We start from the raw sequence: 19,146 nt of genomic DNA, 5'->3' as shown, positions 1-19,146 counted from the left end.
AAGTACTTGAGCAAAAACTAATAATCTTACACAAATGCTTTCATAAAACAGAAGATGTGGGAAATATTTCCCAACTCATCTTATCAGGCCAGTATAATGCTCACACAACACCAGAAAAAGACATTATAAGAAAAAACAAATCACAAACCAATATACTCATAATGTTGCAAAACTCCTCAACAAAATATTAGCAAACTGATCCTAACAATATACCAGAATTATTAAAATACATTAAAATATCATGACTAAGTAGAATTCATCCCAGGAATGAAAGGCTGGTCTAACATGAGAATGTCACTCAATAAAAACAACCACATTAACAGAATAAAGTAGGAAAATCATATGACCATCTCAATAGATGGGGAGAAATGTGTGTGACAAAATTCCACACCCATTCATGATAAAAAACCTTTCAACAAACTAGGAAACAAGAATGAACTTTCTCAACATAATAAAGGGCATCAATGAAAAACCTACAGAAAACATTAATCTTGATGAAATATTTAATGGATCACACACACACACACACACACACACACACACACACACACACAAATTGGGAAGAAGTCAAGGATGTCTGCTCCCATCTTTTCTGTTCAATATTATACTGGCAATACTAGCTAGTGAAATAAGGCAAGAAAATGAAATGAAAGGCATAAATATCAAAAAGGAGAAACAACAATGTACAATAGAAAACAAAAGAAAGTTATAAACAACTACTAGAACTAACACAGAAATTCAGCAAGGTCACAGAACACAAGGTCAATATACAAAAATCAATACACTACCAGCAAATGATTTGAAATAAAATACATGAAACAATTCCATTTACAGTAGCATCAAAGAACATAAAATACTTAGAATAAATCTAACAGAAGAAGTGCAAGACCTAGCCACTAAAAACTACAGAATACTACTCCAAGAAATTAAAGAAAATCTAAATAAACGAAGAAAAATACCATTCCAGTTTGGTAATGCTGCCATTATGCAAAATACCAGAAATGGATTGGCTTTTATAAAGGGGGTTTATTTGGTTACAAAGTTACAGTCCTAAAGCCATAAAAGTGTACAAACTAAGGCATCAACAATAGGGTACCTTCACTGAAGAACAGCCCCTCTGTCAGCTGGCAAGGCACATGGCTGGCATTTGCTCTGGGGTTCTGCTTTAAAAATGGCTTTCTCCCAGGACATTTCTCTCTAAGTATTTGGGGGTGTTGTCTTGGCTTCTCCAAGGCAAACTCAGGGCTAGCAAAAGTCTCTCTCAGCTGCAGCACTGAGCTTCTTCTGTCTGAGCTCTTATAGGGCTCCAGTGATTTAATTAAGAACCACACTGAATGGGCAGGGTAACACCTCCATGGAAACAATCAAATCAAAGGTATTACCCACAGTTGGGTGAGTCACATCTCCATGGAAACAGTCAATCAAGAGGTCACACCCTAATCAGAAATATTAATAAATCTGCCCCCACAACAATGAATTAAAAATACAGCTTTTGGGGGGACATAATATATCCAAACCAGCACACATACCATGCTCATGGATTGGAAGACTCAATGTTATTAAGATCTTGATTCACTCAAAATTGATCTGTAAGTTCAACACAACTCCAACAAAAATACAAACATGCTTTTCTGTACAAATTGACAACTTGATTCTAAAATTTATCTAGAAATGCAAAAGAACCTAGAGTGGCCAAAATAATCTTGCAAAATACCATAGTTGGAGGATATATACTTCTTAATTGTAAGCCTCTATAATTTTACAACAATCAAGACACTGGTTTCAGTGTAAGGAGAAATTGATCAGTAGAACCAATAGAGAGTCCAGAGACAGACCCAGATATAGACCCAATTCAATGGGGAAAGGAAAGGCTTTTAAACAAACAGTGTTGGAATAACTGAATAAACTATGGAAAAATATATAGAGACCCATACTGTTCTGGTTTGCTAAGCCACCAAAAAGCAAAATACCAGAAATGGATTGGCTTTTACACTGGGGGTTTATTAGTTCACAAATTCACAGTTCTAAGGCCATATTCTAAATGTCCTAATTAAGGCATAGGACAATAACTTCTTTGAAGAAAGGCCAATGGCATCTAGAGTTTCTCTGTCACACTGGAAGGCACATGGCCGGAGTCTGCTGGGCCTCTCCCAGGGTTAGCTTCTGATTTCTGTTGCTTTCTCAAAAATGTCTCTGGGCTTATGTCTTAGCTTCTCTCTCTCAGCTCCTGTGCATCTTTGTTTTGCTTCTCCCAAGGCATTTTTCTCTAAGTGTCTAGGGATCCTCGCTTAACTACTCCTGGGTAAACTCTGGGTTTCATTTCTTAGCTTCTCTCCTGGTTCTGGTTTCAATGGCTGTCTCTAAAATGTCTCTGGGTGTTTTTTCTCAAAGCGTCTCCGAGCGCTCTTCAAAATGTCTCTTCCTTTTATCCTCTCAGAGGATACCAGTAAACTAATTCAGACCCACCTTGAATAGGTGAAAATAATCTAACCAAAAGTCCCATCCACAATTGTGTGGGTCACAGCTCCATGGAAAAAACCTAATCAATCAAAAGATCCCACCCACAATAGGTCTGCCCAAGAAGAGTGGATTAAAAGAATATGGTCTTTTATGGGGTACATAACAAATCCAAATCAGCACATCTATATTACTCTATAGAAAAAAATTGATTCAAGATGTAAAAGCCAAAATTATAAAGTTTGAGATGAAAACACAAGAGAGTATCTTTACAACCTTGGGGTAGACAAGTAAAGATTTCTTAGAAGAGAAAAACACTAAGCATTAACAAAACTGATAAACTTGGATCTCATTAAAATTTAAAACTTTAGCTCATCAAAAAGCAATCCACAGAATGAGAGAAAACATTCCTAATGCATATATCAAAGGACTCAGTCAGAATATATGAAGAACGCTACAACTCAATAATAAAAGGACAAAAATAAGTCAATAAAAAATGGGCAAAGGACTTGAACACACACTTCACAAATGAAGATATGACAATACAAAGTAACCACATGAAGGTTCAACATCATTGGTCATCAGGAAATGCAAATTAAAACCATAATAACATCCCATTTCATACCCACTAAAATGGCTAAGATTAAAGAGACTGTCACATGCTGACAACAATGTGAAGCAACTGTAACTCCTATGAACACTTGCATAATTATTTATTACGGCATTATTCATAATTACCAAAAACTGGAGACAATCCAAACATCTATCAACAGAAGAATACATAAACAAATTTCAGGTATATTCATACAATGATATACTACTCAGCAGTAAAAAGGGCCCAACTACTGATATATGCAACAAAATGGATAAATTTCAAAAGTTATTGGGCTAAGTGAAAGAAGCCAGATACACAAGGCTACAAACTGTTTGATTCCATTTATATGAAGTTCAAAAACATACAAACTCATCTATAGTGATAGATATCACCATGGTGGTTTTCTATGAGTAGGGAATTGAGTATAAGGGGGTCCAAAGGAATTTTCTAGGAGGATGAAAATGTTTTCTATACTTATTTACTTATAGAAACACATTGAATTGTACACGTAAGATTTATGCATCCCAGTTTATGTGCAATTGTGACTCAATAAAATGCCAGATAAAACGAAAAACAAAAACAAAAACCTTTAAAACAGTCTTGAAGTATCTATCTTCTCTCCAAAAAACAGTTACTGGGAAGAAATATGAAAGAAGTTTCTGGAACACTGGTATTATTCTATTTATCTTTCCCAGAACGATGATTATATTATATAGGTGTTTTCAACCACTGAATTGGGTATCCCCTACATACAATACACTGCTGTACAGAGCTCCTATTCAGCTACTTCATTTTCACAAAGAAAAACTTACCAAATACTGTTTGCTTTCTAAAGCAAACATAAAACATAACCTCAACTAGCAGCTCAGATGATGAGCACTAGTCAAAGTGCAGTCCTAAAATATCAGCTTTTGAGTTCACATTAAAATATGCAGATAAAAGACGCAACTTTACAAAAGACTATAAAGTAGATATACAGTCCATTCATCACTCTAGGTATCCTTTAGGTATCCCAATAAAATAAGTTAGAGGTGTGTTTTCTCATCTTCATATCAATATTTCCTGTATGTTTGCTGAAAATGTATCCTTAGCGCTTATCAGAATATAATGTTACTTCTATATGATTTATGTAGCAAGGAGGTCATTTTTTGCTAAATTTCCAGACCACCAAAATCTCTAAACATTTTTTAAGCTGAGCTTTTAATAAATGTTAAAAGGACAGGGAGAGGGAAGAAGATACAGCATGGAAAGGAATGGAAGCTAGTTTGTCCCCCTGGAACAACTAATAAACAACCAGGAACAACTAGTAAATAATGTAGAATAACTGCGGAGGGACAGACATGACAGTCCACTCATCATACACCAACCTGAATTGGGAGGAATGCCAGAGATCGCAGCATAAAATCTGCAAGTAAAAACTGTGGATCCAAGCTGGGAGCCTCCTCCTCCCACGGCCCAAACTGTAAAGCCTCACAGTGCTAGAGAGCAGCAACTCTCCAAGCAAGCGAATATAGCTCAGCTGAGCTCCAACTGAGGTTTTAATTAACAAATGTGGGCTGCTCAATACAAGCTACGAATCCCCAACAAGCAAAGGCTTTTGGTGATGACTGACCTTGGAGAGCCAGAGAATAGCCGTGGACTGGCTATGAAGGGAGCTTTCTGTCCCTTTTTCAGCTCAGTGGAGAAAGCCTCAGCCATCTTCAGTTCCCAGCACTCTGACCCAAACAAGGGTAGAGATAGCACAGGCAGAGAGACTATTCAAATGCTAATGACCACTCCCTAGGTGATGTTTCTTCCTTAAGAGGAAGAAGGTGGTGTCAAGCTCTACTACCCGCCTACCATTCAGAACCAGACCCCAGAGCCTGGCAGAAAACAGCCACAGGCCACACGTCCTTACACCAGTTGGGAGCTACAGGCTGACAGGCACCTCCTGCTGAGTAGAAAAGCACAGTGACTTGAGGCCTCAGGGGTGTACCAATCTTCTAAGACACCGTCATGGGAACCAGATACTATTCCCTCCTTCCAAGACCTGAGCCCGTTCTGGTCTGGGAAAACCTGATTGGGGTAACCAAGGAAACCAAATGCCTAGACAACAGAAAACTATAACCTACACTAAGAAAAACGAAGTTATGGCCCAGTCAAAGGAAAAAACTTACACTTCAACTGAGATATGGGAATTGGAACAATTAATGCTAAACCAATTCAAAAGTTTAGGGAAGATATGGCAAAAGAGATGAAGTGTATAATGAAAACACTGGGCGTACATAAAGTAGAAATCAAAACTTCAAAAAAACAACTGGAAGAATCTATGGAAATGAAAGGCACAACACAAAAGATGAAAGATACAATGGAAGCATACAACAGCAGATCTCAAGAGGCAGAAAAAAACACTCAGGAACTGGAGAACAAGGCACCTGAAAGCCTACATACAAAAGAACAGAGAAAGAAAAGAATGGAAAAATATGAGCAATGTCTCCAGGAACTTAAGGAGAAAACAAAAAGCAGGAATGTATGTGTCACTGGTGTCCCATAAAGAGAAAAGGAGAGAAAAGGGGCAGAAGCAATAACAGAGGAAATAATAAACAAAAATTTCCCATCTCTTATGAAAGACATAAAATTACGGATCCAAGAAGTACAGCATATCCCAAACAGAATAGATCTGAACAGGCCTATGCCAAGACACTTAATAATCAGATTATCAAATGTCAAAGATAAAGAGAGAATCCTGAAAGCAAGAGAAAAGCAATCCATCACACATAAAGGAAGCTTGATAAGACTATGTGCAGACTCCTCAATAGAAACCATAGAGGCAAGAAGGAAGTGGGGTGATACATTTAAGATACTGAAAGAGAAAAACCACCAATGAAGAATCCTACATCCAACAAAACTGTCCTTCAAATATGAGGGAGAGCTTAAAATACTCTCTGACAAACAGACAATGACAGAGTTTGTGAACAAGATACCTGCTCTACAGGAAGCACTAAAGGAAGCACTGTAGACAGAAAGGAAAACACAGGAGTGAGAGGTTTGGAAAACAATTTTGGGAGATAGTAGTACAGCAATGTAAGTACACTGAACAAAGACGACTGTGAGCATGGTTGAAAGAGGACCATGTGGGACACCAGAACAAAAGATGAAAGATAAAAGACTGGGGCTGTATAACTCAGGGAAACCTAGGGTGCTCAACAATTGTAATAAAAGGTACAAATATGTTTTTACATGAGGTAGAACAAATGAATGTCAACACTGCAAGGTGTTAAAAATAGGGTGGGACTGGGGGGAAATCCAATCAATGCAAACTAGAGACTATACTTAACAGAAACATTGTATGACGCTTCCTTTAAATAACAAAGGCAATATACCAAAGCTAAATGCATATTGGGGGAGGCACACAGGGGAAGGGTATGGGACTCCTGGCATTGGTGATGTTGTCTGACTCTTCATTCTACTTTAGGTTAATCCTATCTTTCCTTTTGTTGCTTTCTAGCTGCCATGTTTCTCTCTCTCTCTCTCTCTCTCTCTCACTCCTCTCTCTCTCTCTCTCCTTTCTTTTTCTTTGTCCCTTCTACCTTCTTCTTTGTGGAAGAAATGGAGATGTCCTTATATAGATAGTGCGGTGGTGCTGAATACATAAATAACGTGACTATACAGGGAACCAGTGATTGTTTAATTAGGATGGAATGTATGGTGTGTGAACAAAACTGTCTTAAAAAAAATGGGTTGGAAGAGTCATGGCGGTAAGGGGGCGGGGTGACAGTTTACTCCAAACCATGTTGTTGGAGGCGCCAACTGGGGTTTGGGGAGGGGGCTTCTGGACATCCAGCCTAGACCTGGGGTGGGCAGGGCTTTGTCTACGGCCTTTCATGCATAGGTGTTTTGGAATTTTGGATCCCAGCTCTGAGCCCCAGCTGAGGTCACGGCTGTCAGTTCACCGCCCTGCATGTCAGGCGCAGTGCAAAGCAGCGGGGGTGGGGGTTACTAGAAATGATTTGGCTCCTGCCCTTCAGGATTTACAGTCTAGAATTTGACCCGGTCACATTTTATTGGGGGGGCGGAAAGGGGATTCGGGAAAGGCTCCCATGAAGTAGCAGGTGGGCAGGATTTCAATTGGCCAGAATGAAAATAAAGGCGAATGGGCATTTGAGCCGAAAGAATGGCATGAGCAAGGTGGTGGGAAGGTTGCTTGCATATTTTTTGAATGAGTTGCATTCAAAGATAAGCCAGGAGAGGTAGGTGGGTGCCGTGTTACGAAGAACGGAGAACCTTAAGTACAGGCTGAGGAGTTTGTACTTCATTCAATAGTGATCTGTTGGGAGCTAGCTGTTGGACCTGTTAGAGCAGGGTAAGTCATAGGATTGGAGTGATAGGATTGATGAAGAAAGGTCTGATCCCCTGTGTAGCAAGTTGGTTAAGCAAGCAGTGGGGAGCCATTAAAGACCATTTCCAGATGGGAGGCAATAAGGTCTGAACAGAGCAGGTTCATTAGGCAACGGGCTTGAAAGGGGGGAGGATATGTGAAAGACATTACTCATGGTTACAAGAGTAACAAGGGAAGACAGTAACTCCTTCACCCTTTGCTGACTCCAGCCAATAGGCTTCTTTCTATCTCAACTGGTCCCAGGGACCACAAAAATTCTATCCATTCTATTATCCTGATGTGAAGCCATTTACATTACTTTCTTGGGTTTAAGGAATCTCCAAACAACGGTCCTCTGGCAGAAAACAGGTATGAGTAGGCTAATGAAGGGCAAAATGATATGAGGGGCCTGGAGTCTCAGTTCTCTGGCCCTTGCCTCTACCCGACAAAGGGAGGATATTGAAATGCAGTAATGCTCACCTGTCCTTCCTGTTCCCAGCCTCTACAAAAGGGAGTGGGGTGGGGGTGGGGAGATATTCTGGCATCCAGTTTCTAAGCTAATCTTGTACTTTGTCTCATCTCCACTGCTCCCCACCGCCAGGATTTGATAATGCCTCAGGAAGGCTGGGTGTTTCCCTTTCAAGATGCCCCTCTCAGACTTTATTCTGGCCCCGAAGGACAATCCCTATTTTGGGGCTGGATTTGGGCTGGCGGGTGTGGGCACAGCCCTGGCCCTGGCCCGGAAGGGCACCCAGCTGGGCCTGGTGGCATTCCGACACCATTGCATGATCACATTGGCAGTCCCTGCTCGAGACAGGAGCTATGGGTGGTTGCTTAGCTGGCTCACCCACCACAGTACCCGTACTCAGCACCTCAGTGTCGAGACTTCGTACCTTCAGCATGAGAATGGCCACATCTTTACCAGGTTTGAATTTGTCCCTAGTCCTGGAAATCACTATCCGGTATCAGGGGAAATAGATCCGGGTGGAACGAAGTCAAGAAATGCAGATGACAGACCTGCAGACCCGGACTCCTTGGGAATCTGTCACTTTCACAGCCCTGGGCACTGACTGCAAAGTTTTCTTCAGCATCCTGGAAGAAGCTCAAGAGCTAGCCTTGCGGCAGGAGGAAAGGAAGACAGTGATGTACACAGCCGTGGGCTCTGAATGGTGCCCCTTTGGCTATCCACATCACCAGCAGCCACTGAGCTCTGTAGTTCTAGAACAGGGTCTGGCTGACCAAATTGCCAGAGATATCCAGGAATTCATCGATACCCCCAAATGGTACATTGACAGAGGCATTCCCTACAGACATGGCTACCTGCTTTATGGGTCCCCTGGTTGCGGAAAGAGCAGTTTTATCACTGCCCTGGCTGGGGAGTTGGAGCACGGCATCTGCCTGCTGAGTCTCACAGACTCCAGCCTCTCTGATGACCAGCTCAACCACCTGCTAAGCGTGGCCCCACAGCAGAGCCTGGTGCTCCTGGAGGATAAGGATGCTGCTTTTCTTAGTCGAGACTTGGCCACAGAGAACCCAGTAAAATATCAAGGTCCAGGTTGTCTGACCTTTAGTGGACTGCTCAGTGCCTTGGATGGTGTGGCTTCCACTGAGGCATGCATTGTATTCATGACCAACAACCATGTTGATAGGCTGGACCCTGCCCTGGTACGCCCTGGGCGAGTAGACTTGAAGGAGTGTATGGGCTACTGCTCACATTGGCAGCTGACCCAGATGTTCCAGAGGTTCTATCCTGGGCAAGCACCTTCCTTGGCTGAGTCCTTTGCAGAACGTGTCCTTCGAGCTACAACCCAGATCAGTCCTGCCCATGTGCAGGGCTATTTCATGTTGTATAAAAATGACTCTGCAGGGGCAATTCACAATGCTGAGTCTCTGAGGAGGTGACCAACCAGGCTCTGCTCATCTCTCTTCCTCTAGGAAATCAATAAACACCTGCCACACTAAAAAAAAAAAAATGGTTGATGAAGAAATCTTGAGGGCACTATATTGAGTGAAATAAGACAGGCACATAAGGACAAATATTGCAGGGTCTCACTGATATGAACTAATTATAATATGTGTTCCAATTTGCTAATGCTACTGGAATGCAAAACACCAGAAATGGATCAGTTTTTATAAAAGGGGTTTATTCAGTTACAAAGTTACAGTCTTAAGGCCAAAAAGGTCCGAGGCAAGTCATCAACAATCAGGTACCTTCACTGGAGGAGGTACCAATGGTGTCCGGAAAACCTCTGTTAGCTGGAAGGCATGTGGCTGGTGTCTGCTCCAGAGTTCTGGTTTCAAAATGGCTTTCTCCCAGGAGTTCTTCTCTAGGCTGCAGTTCCTCAAAAATGTCACTCTTAGTTGCTCTTGGGGTGTTTGTCCTCTCTTAGCTTCTCCAGAGCAACAGTCTACTTTCAACGGCCATCTTCAAACTGTCTCTCATCTGCAGCTACTCTCTCAGCTTCTGTGCATTCTTCAAAGTATCTCTTTGGGCTGTAGCAAGCTCACTCCTTCTTTCTGAGCCTATATAGTGCTCCAGCAAACCAATCAAGGCCCATGCTGAATGGCCGGGGCCACATCTCCATGGAAATTATCCAATGAAAGATCTTGCCCACAGTTGAGTGATCACATCTCCACAAAAACATCCAATCAAAAGTCTCCAACCCAATCAACACCAATACATTTCCTGCCCACACAAAACTGCATCAAAGATAATGGCATTTTGGGGGACATAATACATCCAAACCAGCACAATATGTAAACTCATAAACATGAAATGTAAGTTACCAGGATATAGAACGAGGCTAAAGAATGGGAAGCAATTGCTTATTATGAGCAGGATGTTCAACGAGGGTGAACTTAAACATTTGGAAATGGACAGAGGTGATGGTAGCACGTTGTGAGAATAACTAATAGTGCTAAATGGTGTGTGAAGGTGGTGGAAACGATAAGCTCAGAGTCATGTATGTCACCAGAAGGAAAGCTGGAGATTAAAAGATGGAAATGTATAAAACAGTGAACCTTATGGTGGACAATGTCCATGATTAACTGAACAAATAATAGAAATCTTTCTCATGAACTAGAACAAATGTATGACACTATAACTAGAAGTTAATAATAGAGGTGCACATAAGAAAAAAATATATACCTATTGCAAACAATATACTGCAGTTAGCAGTATTTTAACGTTCTTTCACCAACAGTAACAAATGTACTATACCAAAACTATGACTCATTAATGGCGAGGGGGTGGTTAGGGGTATGGAAGGATTTGAGTTTCCTTTTTTTTGTCTTTGTTTCTTTTCTGGAGTAATGAAAATGTTCTAAAAATTGAAAAACATTAATTGTGGTGATGGATTCACAGCTGTATGATGGTACCATAGGCAACTGATAGTACACTTTGGATCTTTGGATACTTGTATGGTATATGAACAATCTCAATAAAAAATAAATAAAATAAATAAAATAAATAAAAAATAAAAAAGGACGGGGTGGGGATAAGGAATGGAGAGTTGATGCTTAAACTGTGGTTTCTATTTGGGCTGATCATAAAGTTTTGGTAATGAATCGTGGTGACAGTAGCAGAACATTGTGAACATAGTTAACATCAATGAATTAATATATGTAATGTGTTAAAGGGGGAAATTTTAGGTTGTGTGTATATTTTACTAGAATAAAAACTAAAACAAAAGCATATGACTATATGATACAGTGAACCCTATTGTAAACAATGAATTATAGTTAACAGAACAATTACAAACATGTTCTTTCATGAATTGAAACAAATATACCACACTAGTGCAGTGTTAATCATAGACTGGTATATGGGAACTCCATATTTTATGCATGATTTTTCTGTAAATCTACAACTTGTCTAATAAAATTATTTTTTTAATTTTAAAAAGTCAAATTACTGAAGAGTTGAGAGCCTGACTGAATTCAGAAATCAAAAAATGTATAATGCAGGTAATTAACACAACTATTTGATATTCTCTGACAGTATTCAGCAGTAGAGGAAAAAAAAGCCTGGGTTGATCCAGACAAGTAAAGGGCAAGGTCACAAAGGAATTGGGAAGGGAAGAGGGTGAAGGGCAGAGTGTTGTTGGGAGTATAATTGAAATAACCAACTACAGGATCTGGGGGAGAAAAAGAAGAAACACAGCTAAAAAACTTAAATGGCTAGGAGAATAGGAGGAGTCTGGAGCACATTTATCAGAACTCAAGCAGCAGAAAGTGATAGAAAGGCAAAATGTTATTTAAGGTCAAAAAAGAAGAGTTTCAGAATTCAAGACATATTTCATGTAACTACTTCCTCATCTGAAAACGAATACAGAAATACCTACCACTGGAATTGTCAACTTCTAGCATGGTGCTTCACCCATATTAGTATCAGAATAAATAAGGAGTAATTGTTGAAAGTTTGATAGAGAAAATGCAAATTTCTTGTAATATTTACCTATAACATAAACTCACATCCACTAAGAAAAAATACAATTCACACCAAGTAAACTATAAATAACACATGGCCCTTCTGATATTTTTAGATTCTCCAATCAACTACTCTCTTCCTTTCTTAACTATTAATTAAAGTTGACTGGACAGATATTATATATGCAAAAGCAGCCATATATACTCAGAAAAAAAAAATCCACTTTATTCTGAAGCAATTTTAAATCACAGATACCATGGTCTGTAATTTTTTCTTCATCTGAGGAATTTCTACACTGCCTTTATAACTCAAAATTGGCCACAATGTGAGTAACCACAAGTCTGAAGAAGGCAGATCATTTATAATATAGATTTCCTCTTCTTGTTGCAGAAGCAACAGAGCAACAAACCAATATAAAATAAGGCATTAGGATATTCAATACTCATCAGTAATGGGAAAGATTAAATCATGTAACGCTGAAATTTGGTCTTGGCATCATGTAAGTCACCATACATTCAGTGTATCAACTGGGTTCCTTTGCAAACCTGGTTGCAAATTTTAACAATTCTCCAATCAGCAAATGCATCAACCACAGCTTTGCAAAAATCAAAATGACATTTAATGCAATTTTCTTACCTGCCTCAACAGCTTCTCAATGGCTGACATTACCATAAGGCCCCTCCAAACAACTGGTACAGTCTCTTCAACCAGGAAGCCCATAGACATACTGCAACAGTAATCCAAAAATATAACTAATTTACAAGAGTTAGTCAATATTACTCTGAAAAGTAAAAAAAGAAAAAGATAAGCTTACCAAGCAATACCATAATTCAAAAGAGGCCTCATTAGGTTGCCTGAAATAAAAATAAAATAAAATAAAATAATTTTAGAAAAGTTAGTCATTATACATAAACATACTGACTTGTTTTCTTATCATAGCATGTCAAATTAGAAATTCAATTAGACTGTTATTATCACTGTTCTTTAACTTCCAAATAATTGGCCTCAATTTGCAAGCATACTACTAAGATTCCCACTAGATACAACATCTAAAAAGAGTTGGGATATAGTTTTTCTTTAGAAATAGTTCATCTTTGCATTTAGAAATATGTTTATTTCAAAAGTGTCAATAAGTAATTCTGCCTAGTGAAAGTCTTTTTAATCCAGTATACTTCTAACAATTTTATATATATATATATATATATATATATATATATACTCATCTAGTGTATATGTGTGTGTGTATAAAACACACAGATACCCAGACACCCCTAGTCAGATAAAAAAGGAAAATAGTCCTCCCTATATTGAAGCATTATTTCTCTTTATTTTTTCCTTTATCTTGAAGAGTTTAAAAAGAATGAAAATACAAAATGTAAAAAAACTGTTTTGTAATCTGAGACAAGAAATTACATTAACCTCAAGAGAAAAGCAATCTACTGCTTATGCTCAATTACGAAAAAAAAAAAAGAAAAAACATTTTGCACAGTCAAAAAAACCATAAAGTATAGTTTCTTTTATCAAACTATCTGTGTAGCCATATCCCTGCTCATTCTTGCTTCCAAATCCTACATTCCTACCACAATTACCAACAAACTACAGCAGAAACCATCTTAACTTATGCAACTAGACCAGTATTAAGTTGGTTAGTTTAGTCAGGAGTAAAGAGAGAAAGCATTAAAAAATACACATACCCTTAAGCGTTTTCTTTCCATCTAAAGCATTAAAATGCACCCTCATTCTCAATCTCTTATGAAGGACCATAGCCTTCAAAAAATCCAGTGAATGAGACTTCTGGGAATATGGAGAAGTAAGTGAGGCGAAACCAGCTTCTCTTTGGTCAGAGTAGCTAGAAAGGACCAGAGAACACCAAGGACCACAGTTCCAGTGTGCGACCAGCCACAGAGGGTCCCCCATACTATGTGGAGGGGACACCCAACAAAAACCAAGGACAGACAGCTGGAGGGTCGCACTGAGTGAGTTCCCCGACCAGACCGCCCCCCGACCCAGGCCACCAGGCACAGGAGTGAGTAGCGGCTCTCCACTCCCATCCACCTACCTTGACCGTCTGCTGGGGGAGGTGATCCTCTAGACAGAGAGTGGGGAGCTCCTGTGAGGGAGCCCAGCAGGCAGCAATTGCTCTCCCCTAACGAAAGTGGGTGGTGGAGGGTGCAACAAATCTGGGAAGGGAACAGGTGTCATACCCGCCATCAGGAGCCCCTCCCACACCCAGGAAATGTGCAGGGTGCCTTTGATCCAGCTCCCTGCGTACCTGCTTGGGGCCCACGTTGCAGCCCCAGGATTGGGATTCCCAAGACCACTTGGGTGCACTGACTGGCTCCCCAGTGGGTTTGGACTCCACCCATATCACAGGATAACTTTGGGGAAGACCTACTTGAGAGCTGAACCTGCTGGTAGCTTAGGGAAACTGCACTCAAGTAAAATGTAACTCAGGAGCTCCACTTGCTGGGAGAATTCGGAAACTACTCCAGCAAACCAAATTATATATAAAAGCTCAATTAATTCTATACTTCCCAAAATAACCCTATCAAGACAAGCAAATGCCCCAAAGCCAGCAGAAAGTTGCAAAGCACTTGAAGGATACAGAAGACATGGACAAGCCGAACAAACAAATTAAAAAGCAGCAAGAGACACAAAATTTGGAGCAATTAATCAAAGAGTTACACAAAAACATCAATATTATGGCTCAGGATATAAAGGACATGAAGAAGACCTTAGAAGAGCATAAAGAAGAATTTGCAAGAGTAAATTTAAAAAAATAGCAGATCTACAAAAATAAAAAATACTGCTGATCAAATTAAAAGTATATTGAAACACATAACACCAGATTTGAAGAAGTAGAGGAACAAATTAGTGACCTTGAGGACAAGGTGATGGAAAATGAAAGTACAAAATAATGAATGGTTAAAAAAATAGAAAATTTTTAATGGCTCTCAGGGAAATGATGGACAACACATGAAGCAGACAAATATAGGAATACTGGTGCTCCAGAAGGGGAAGAGAAAAGTAAAGGTCTAGGAAGAGTTTAAAAGACATTGTTGGGGAAAACTTCCCAATCCTAAATAACATAAATATGCAAATTATAGATGCCCAACGAACTCCAAGTAGAGCAAATCCAAATAAACCTACGAGACATATACTGATTAGCTTATCAAATGCTGAAGAGAAGGAGAACATTCTAAAAGCAACAAGAGAGAAGCGATTCACCACATACAAGGGAAACAATATAGGACTAAGTACTGACTACTCAGTGGGTAGCATGGAGGCAAGAAGGAGTGGTATGACATGCTTAAGATTCGGAAAAAGAAAAATTGCCAGCCAAGAATTCTTTATCCAGCAAAGTTTTCCTTCAAAATTGAGGGAGAGTTTAAAATTTTCACAGACAAACAAACGCTGAGAGAATTTGTTAACAAGATACTGCCTTGCAAAAAATACTAAAGGGAGCTCTACTAGCTGAGAAAAAAAGAAAGGAGAGAGAAGTCCGGAGAAGAGTACAGAACTGAAGACATATTAGTAAGGGTAACTTGAAGGAAAAAAAGAGAGCGAGAAAAAAAATAGAACTAAGAAATAAAAACCAAAGGATAAAATGGCTGGTTCAAGAACTCCCTTCACAGTAATAACTCTGAATGTGAATGGATTAAATTCTCCAATTAAAAGATACAGACTGGTAGAATGGATTTAAAAATATGACCATTGATATACTGTTTACAAGAGACTCATCTTAGACTCTGTGACACAAAGAGACTCAAAGTGAAAGGATGGAAAAAAATATTCCACGCAAACTACAATCAAAAGAAATCTGGGGTAGCTACATTAATATCAGACAAAATAGACTTTAAATGCAAAGATTTCACAAGAGATAGAGAAGGACACTATATGTTAATAAAAGGGATAATTCACCAAAGAAATAACAATTTTAAATGTTTATGCACCAAATCAAGGAGCTCTAAAATACATGAGACAAACATTGGCTAAACTGAAGGGAGCAACAGACACATCCACAATAATATTGGGAGACTTCAATACATCACTCTCTTCTATAGCTAGAACAACTATACAGAGGACCAATAAGGAAACCGAGAACCTAAACAATATGATAGATGAATTAGAATTAACAGACATATATAGATTATAACATCCCAAAGTACCAGGATATTCATTCTTCTCTAGTGCCCATGGAACACTTTCCAGGATAGATCCTATGCTGGGGCACAAAACAAGTCATAATAAATTTTAAAAGACTGAAATTATTAAAAGCACATTCTCTGACCACAATGGAATGCAACTAGAAATCAACAACCTCCAAAGAACCCGATCTTTCACAAATACATGGAGGTTAAACAACACACTCCTAAACAACCATTGGGTAAAAGAAGAAATTGAAAGAGAAAATGGTAAATATCTAGAGACAAATGAAAATGAGAATACAACATATCAAAACCTGTAGGATGCAGTGAAAGCAGTGCTGAGAGGGAAATTTATAGCTCTAAATGCATATTTTAAAAAGCAAGAAAGAGTTAAAATCAAAGTTCTAACTGAACAACTGAAGAGGCTAGAGAATGATTAGCAAACTAACCCTAAACCAAGTAGACAAAAAGAAATAACAAACATTAAAGCAGAAATAAATGAGCTAGAGAACAAAACAAACAAAAAAAAGATAGAGAGAATAAATAAAACCAAAAGTTGGTTCTTTGAGATCAACAAGATTGACAGACCCTTAGCTAGACTTACAAAGTCAAAAAGAGAGAAGACCCAAATAAATAGAATCAGAAGTGAGAAGGGGATAGTTACTACAGATCCTGAAGAAATAAAAAAAAAAAACAAAATCATAAGAGGATGCTATGAATAACTGTATGCCAACAAGCTAGATAATTTAGAGGAAAGGGATAATTTCCTATAAATACATGAACAACTCAGACTGACCGAAGAGAAATAGAAGACCTCAACAAACCAATTACAAGCAAAGAGATCCAGTCATCAAAAACCTACATACAAATAAAAGTTCATGGCCAGATGCCTTCACAGGGGAATTTTACCAAACTTTCCAAAAAGAATTGACACCATTCCTGCTCAAACTCTCGCAAAAAATTGAAGAAGAAGGAACAGTATCTAATTCATTTTATGAAGCTAATATCATTCTGATACCCCAACCAGATAAACACATTTAAAAAAAGGAAAACTATAGGCCAATCTCCCTAATGAATATAGATGCAAAAATCCTAAACAAAATACTTGAAAATCGAATCCAAAGGCACATTAAAAGAATTATACACCATGACCAAGTGGGGTTCATTGCTGGAATGCAAGGGTGGTTCAACGTAAAAGAATCAATCAATGTAATTCAAAACATTAACAAATCAAAAGGGACAAATCAAATGACCATCTCAATAGACACTGAAAAAGCATTCAACAAAATTCAACATCTCTTTTTGATAAAAACACTTCACACTTCAAAAGGTAACAATTGAAGGAACCTTCCTCAATATGACAAAGGGCATAAATGAAAAACCCACAGCCAGCATAGTACTTAATGGAGAGAGGCTGAAAGCCTTCCCCCTAAGATTGGGAATGAGAAAAGAATGCCCACTGTCACCTCTATTATTCAACATTGTGCTAGAAGTTCTAGACAGAGCAATTCATCAAGATAAAGATATAAGGTATCCAAGTTAGAAAGGACTAATTTAAACTGTCATTATTTGCAGATGATATGATCTCATGTTGAAAAATCCTGAGAATTCGACTGCAAAGCCACTTGAGCTAATAAATGAATTCAGTAGAGTGGCAGGACATAAGATTAATGTACATAAGTTGGTAATGTTCCTATACACTAGTAATGACCTAACTGAAGAGGCAATCAAAAAATAAAAATTCCATTCACAATAGCAACTAAAAAAATCAAGTACCTAGGAATAAACTTAAACAAGGATATAAAAGACCTTGACACAGAAAATTACAAAATTTTACTGAAAGAAATAAAAAAGGACCTCAACAGGTGGGAAAATATTCCATGCTAATGGATAGGAAGACTAAATATTGTTGAGATGTCAATTCGACCCATAGTGATCTACAGATTCAACACAACCTCAATCCAAATTCCAACAACCTACTTTGCAGTCTTGGAAAAGCTAGTTATCAAATTTATTTGGAAGGGAAAGGGGCCTTGAATTGCCAAAAATATGCTAAAAAAGAAGAACGAAGTGGGAGGAATTACACTTCCAGACTTTGAAGCCTACTATAAAGCTACAGTAGTTGAAACAGCATGGTATTGGCACAAAGATAGACATATTGATCAATGGAATCAAATTGAGAGTTTGGAAATAGACCCCCAGATATATGGTCATCTGATTTTTCATACTGTCCCCAAATCCACTGAACTGGAACAGAACAACCTCTTCAACAAATAGGGCTGGGAGAACTGGATAGCCACCACAAAAAGAATGAAAGAGGACCCCTACCTCACACCCTATACAAAAATTAACTCAAAGTGGATCAAAGACCTCAATATGAGAGACAGTACCATAAAACTCCTAGAAGATAATAGGGAAACATCTTCAAGACCTAGTAATAGGAGGCGCTTCTTAAACCTTACACCCAAAGCACAAGCAACAAAAGATAAAATCGATAAATGGGAACTCCTCAGAATCAAAAGCTTCTGTACCTCAAAGGAATTTGTCAAAAAAGCGAAGAAGCAGCCAATGCAATGGGAGAAAATATTTGGAAACCATGTATCTGATAAAGAATGATATCTTGCATATATAAAGAAATCCTACAACTCAATGACAATAGTACAAACAGCCCAATTATAAAATAGGCAAAAGATATGAAAAGACATTTCTCTGAAGAGGATATACAAATGGCTAAAAAAATACATGAAAAAAATGTTCATCTTCACTAGCTAATAGGGAGATGCAAATCAAGACCACAACGAGAGATCATCTCACACCAGTAAGAATGGCTGCCAGCAAACAAACAGGAAACTACAAATGCTGGAGAGAATATGGAGAAACTGGAACTCTTATTCATTGCTGGTGGGACTGTATAATGGTACAGCCACTCTGGAAGAGAGACTGGCAGTTTCTCAGAAAACTAGATATGGAATTACCCTATGATCCAGCAATTCCACTTCTTGGTATATACCCAGAACATTTCAAAGCAGTGACACAAACAGACATTTGTACACCAACATTCACAGCAGCATTGTTCACAATTGCCAAGAGACGGAAACAATCCAAGTGTCCTTCAACAGATGAGTGGATAAACAAAATGTGGTATACAAATACGACAGAA

General features: G+C 38.7%; 1 protein-coding gene and 1 pseudogene across 9 annotated transcripts in view; one reads left to right on the top strand and one right to left on the bottom strand.

The window, feature by feature from the left end:
- Positions 1 to 19,146, bottom strand: part of NUBPL (nucleotide binding protein like) — a 626,527-nt gene that overhangs the window by 349,437 nt on the left and 257,944 nt on the right. For all 9 annotated transcript variants that reach the window (XM_037834762.1, XM_037834763.1, XM_037834758.1 and 6 more), the window contains 2 exons: positions 12,653 to 12,692; positions 12,475 to 12,565 (listed from right to left, as the gene is read on the bottom strand). In XM_037834762.1, coding sequence (XP_037690690.1) covers positions 12,475 to 12,565; positions 12,653 to 12,692 — 131 coding nt within the window. The remainder of the gene's footprint in view (positions 1 to 12,474; positions 12,566 to 12,652; positions 12,693 to 19,146) is intronic.
- LOC119532380 lies at positions 8,054 to 9,311 on the top strand (annotated as a pseudogene).

Source organism: Choloepus didactylus, chromosome 4 (assembly GCF_015220235.1).
Source record: "Choloepus didactylus isolate mChoDid1 chromosome 4, mChoDid1.pri, whole genome shotgun sequence".
Taxonomy (NCBI): Eukaryota; Metazoa; Chordata; class Mammalia; order Pilosa; family Megalonychidae; genus Choloepus; species Choloepus didactylus.
This window is presented reverse-complemented; position numbering and strand designations above follow the sequence as displayed.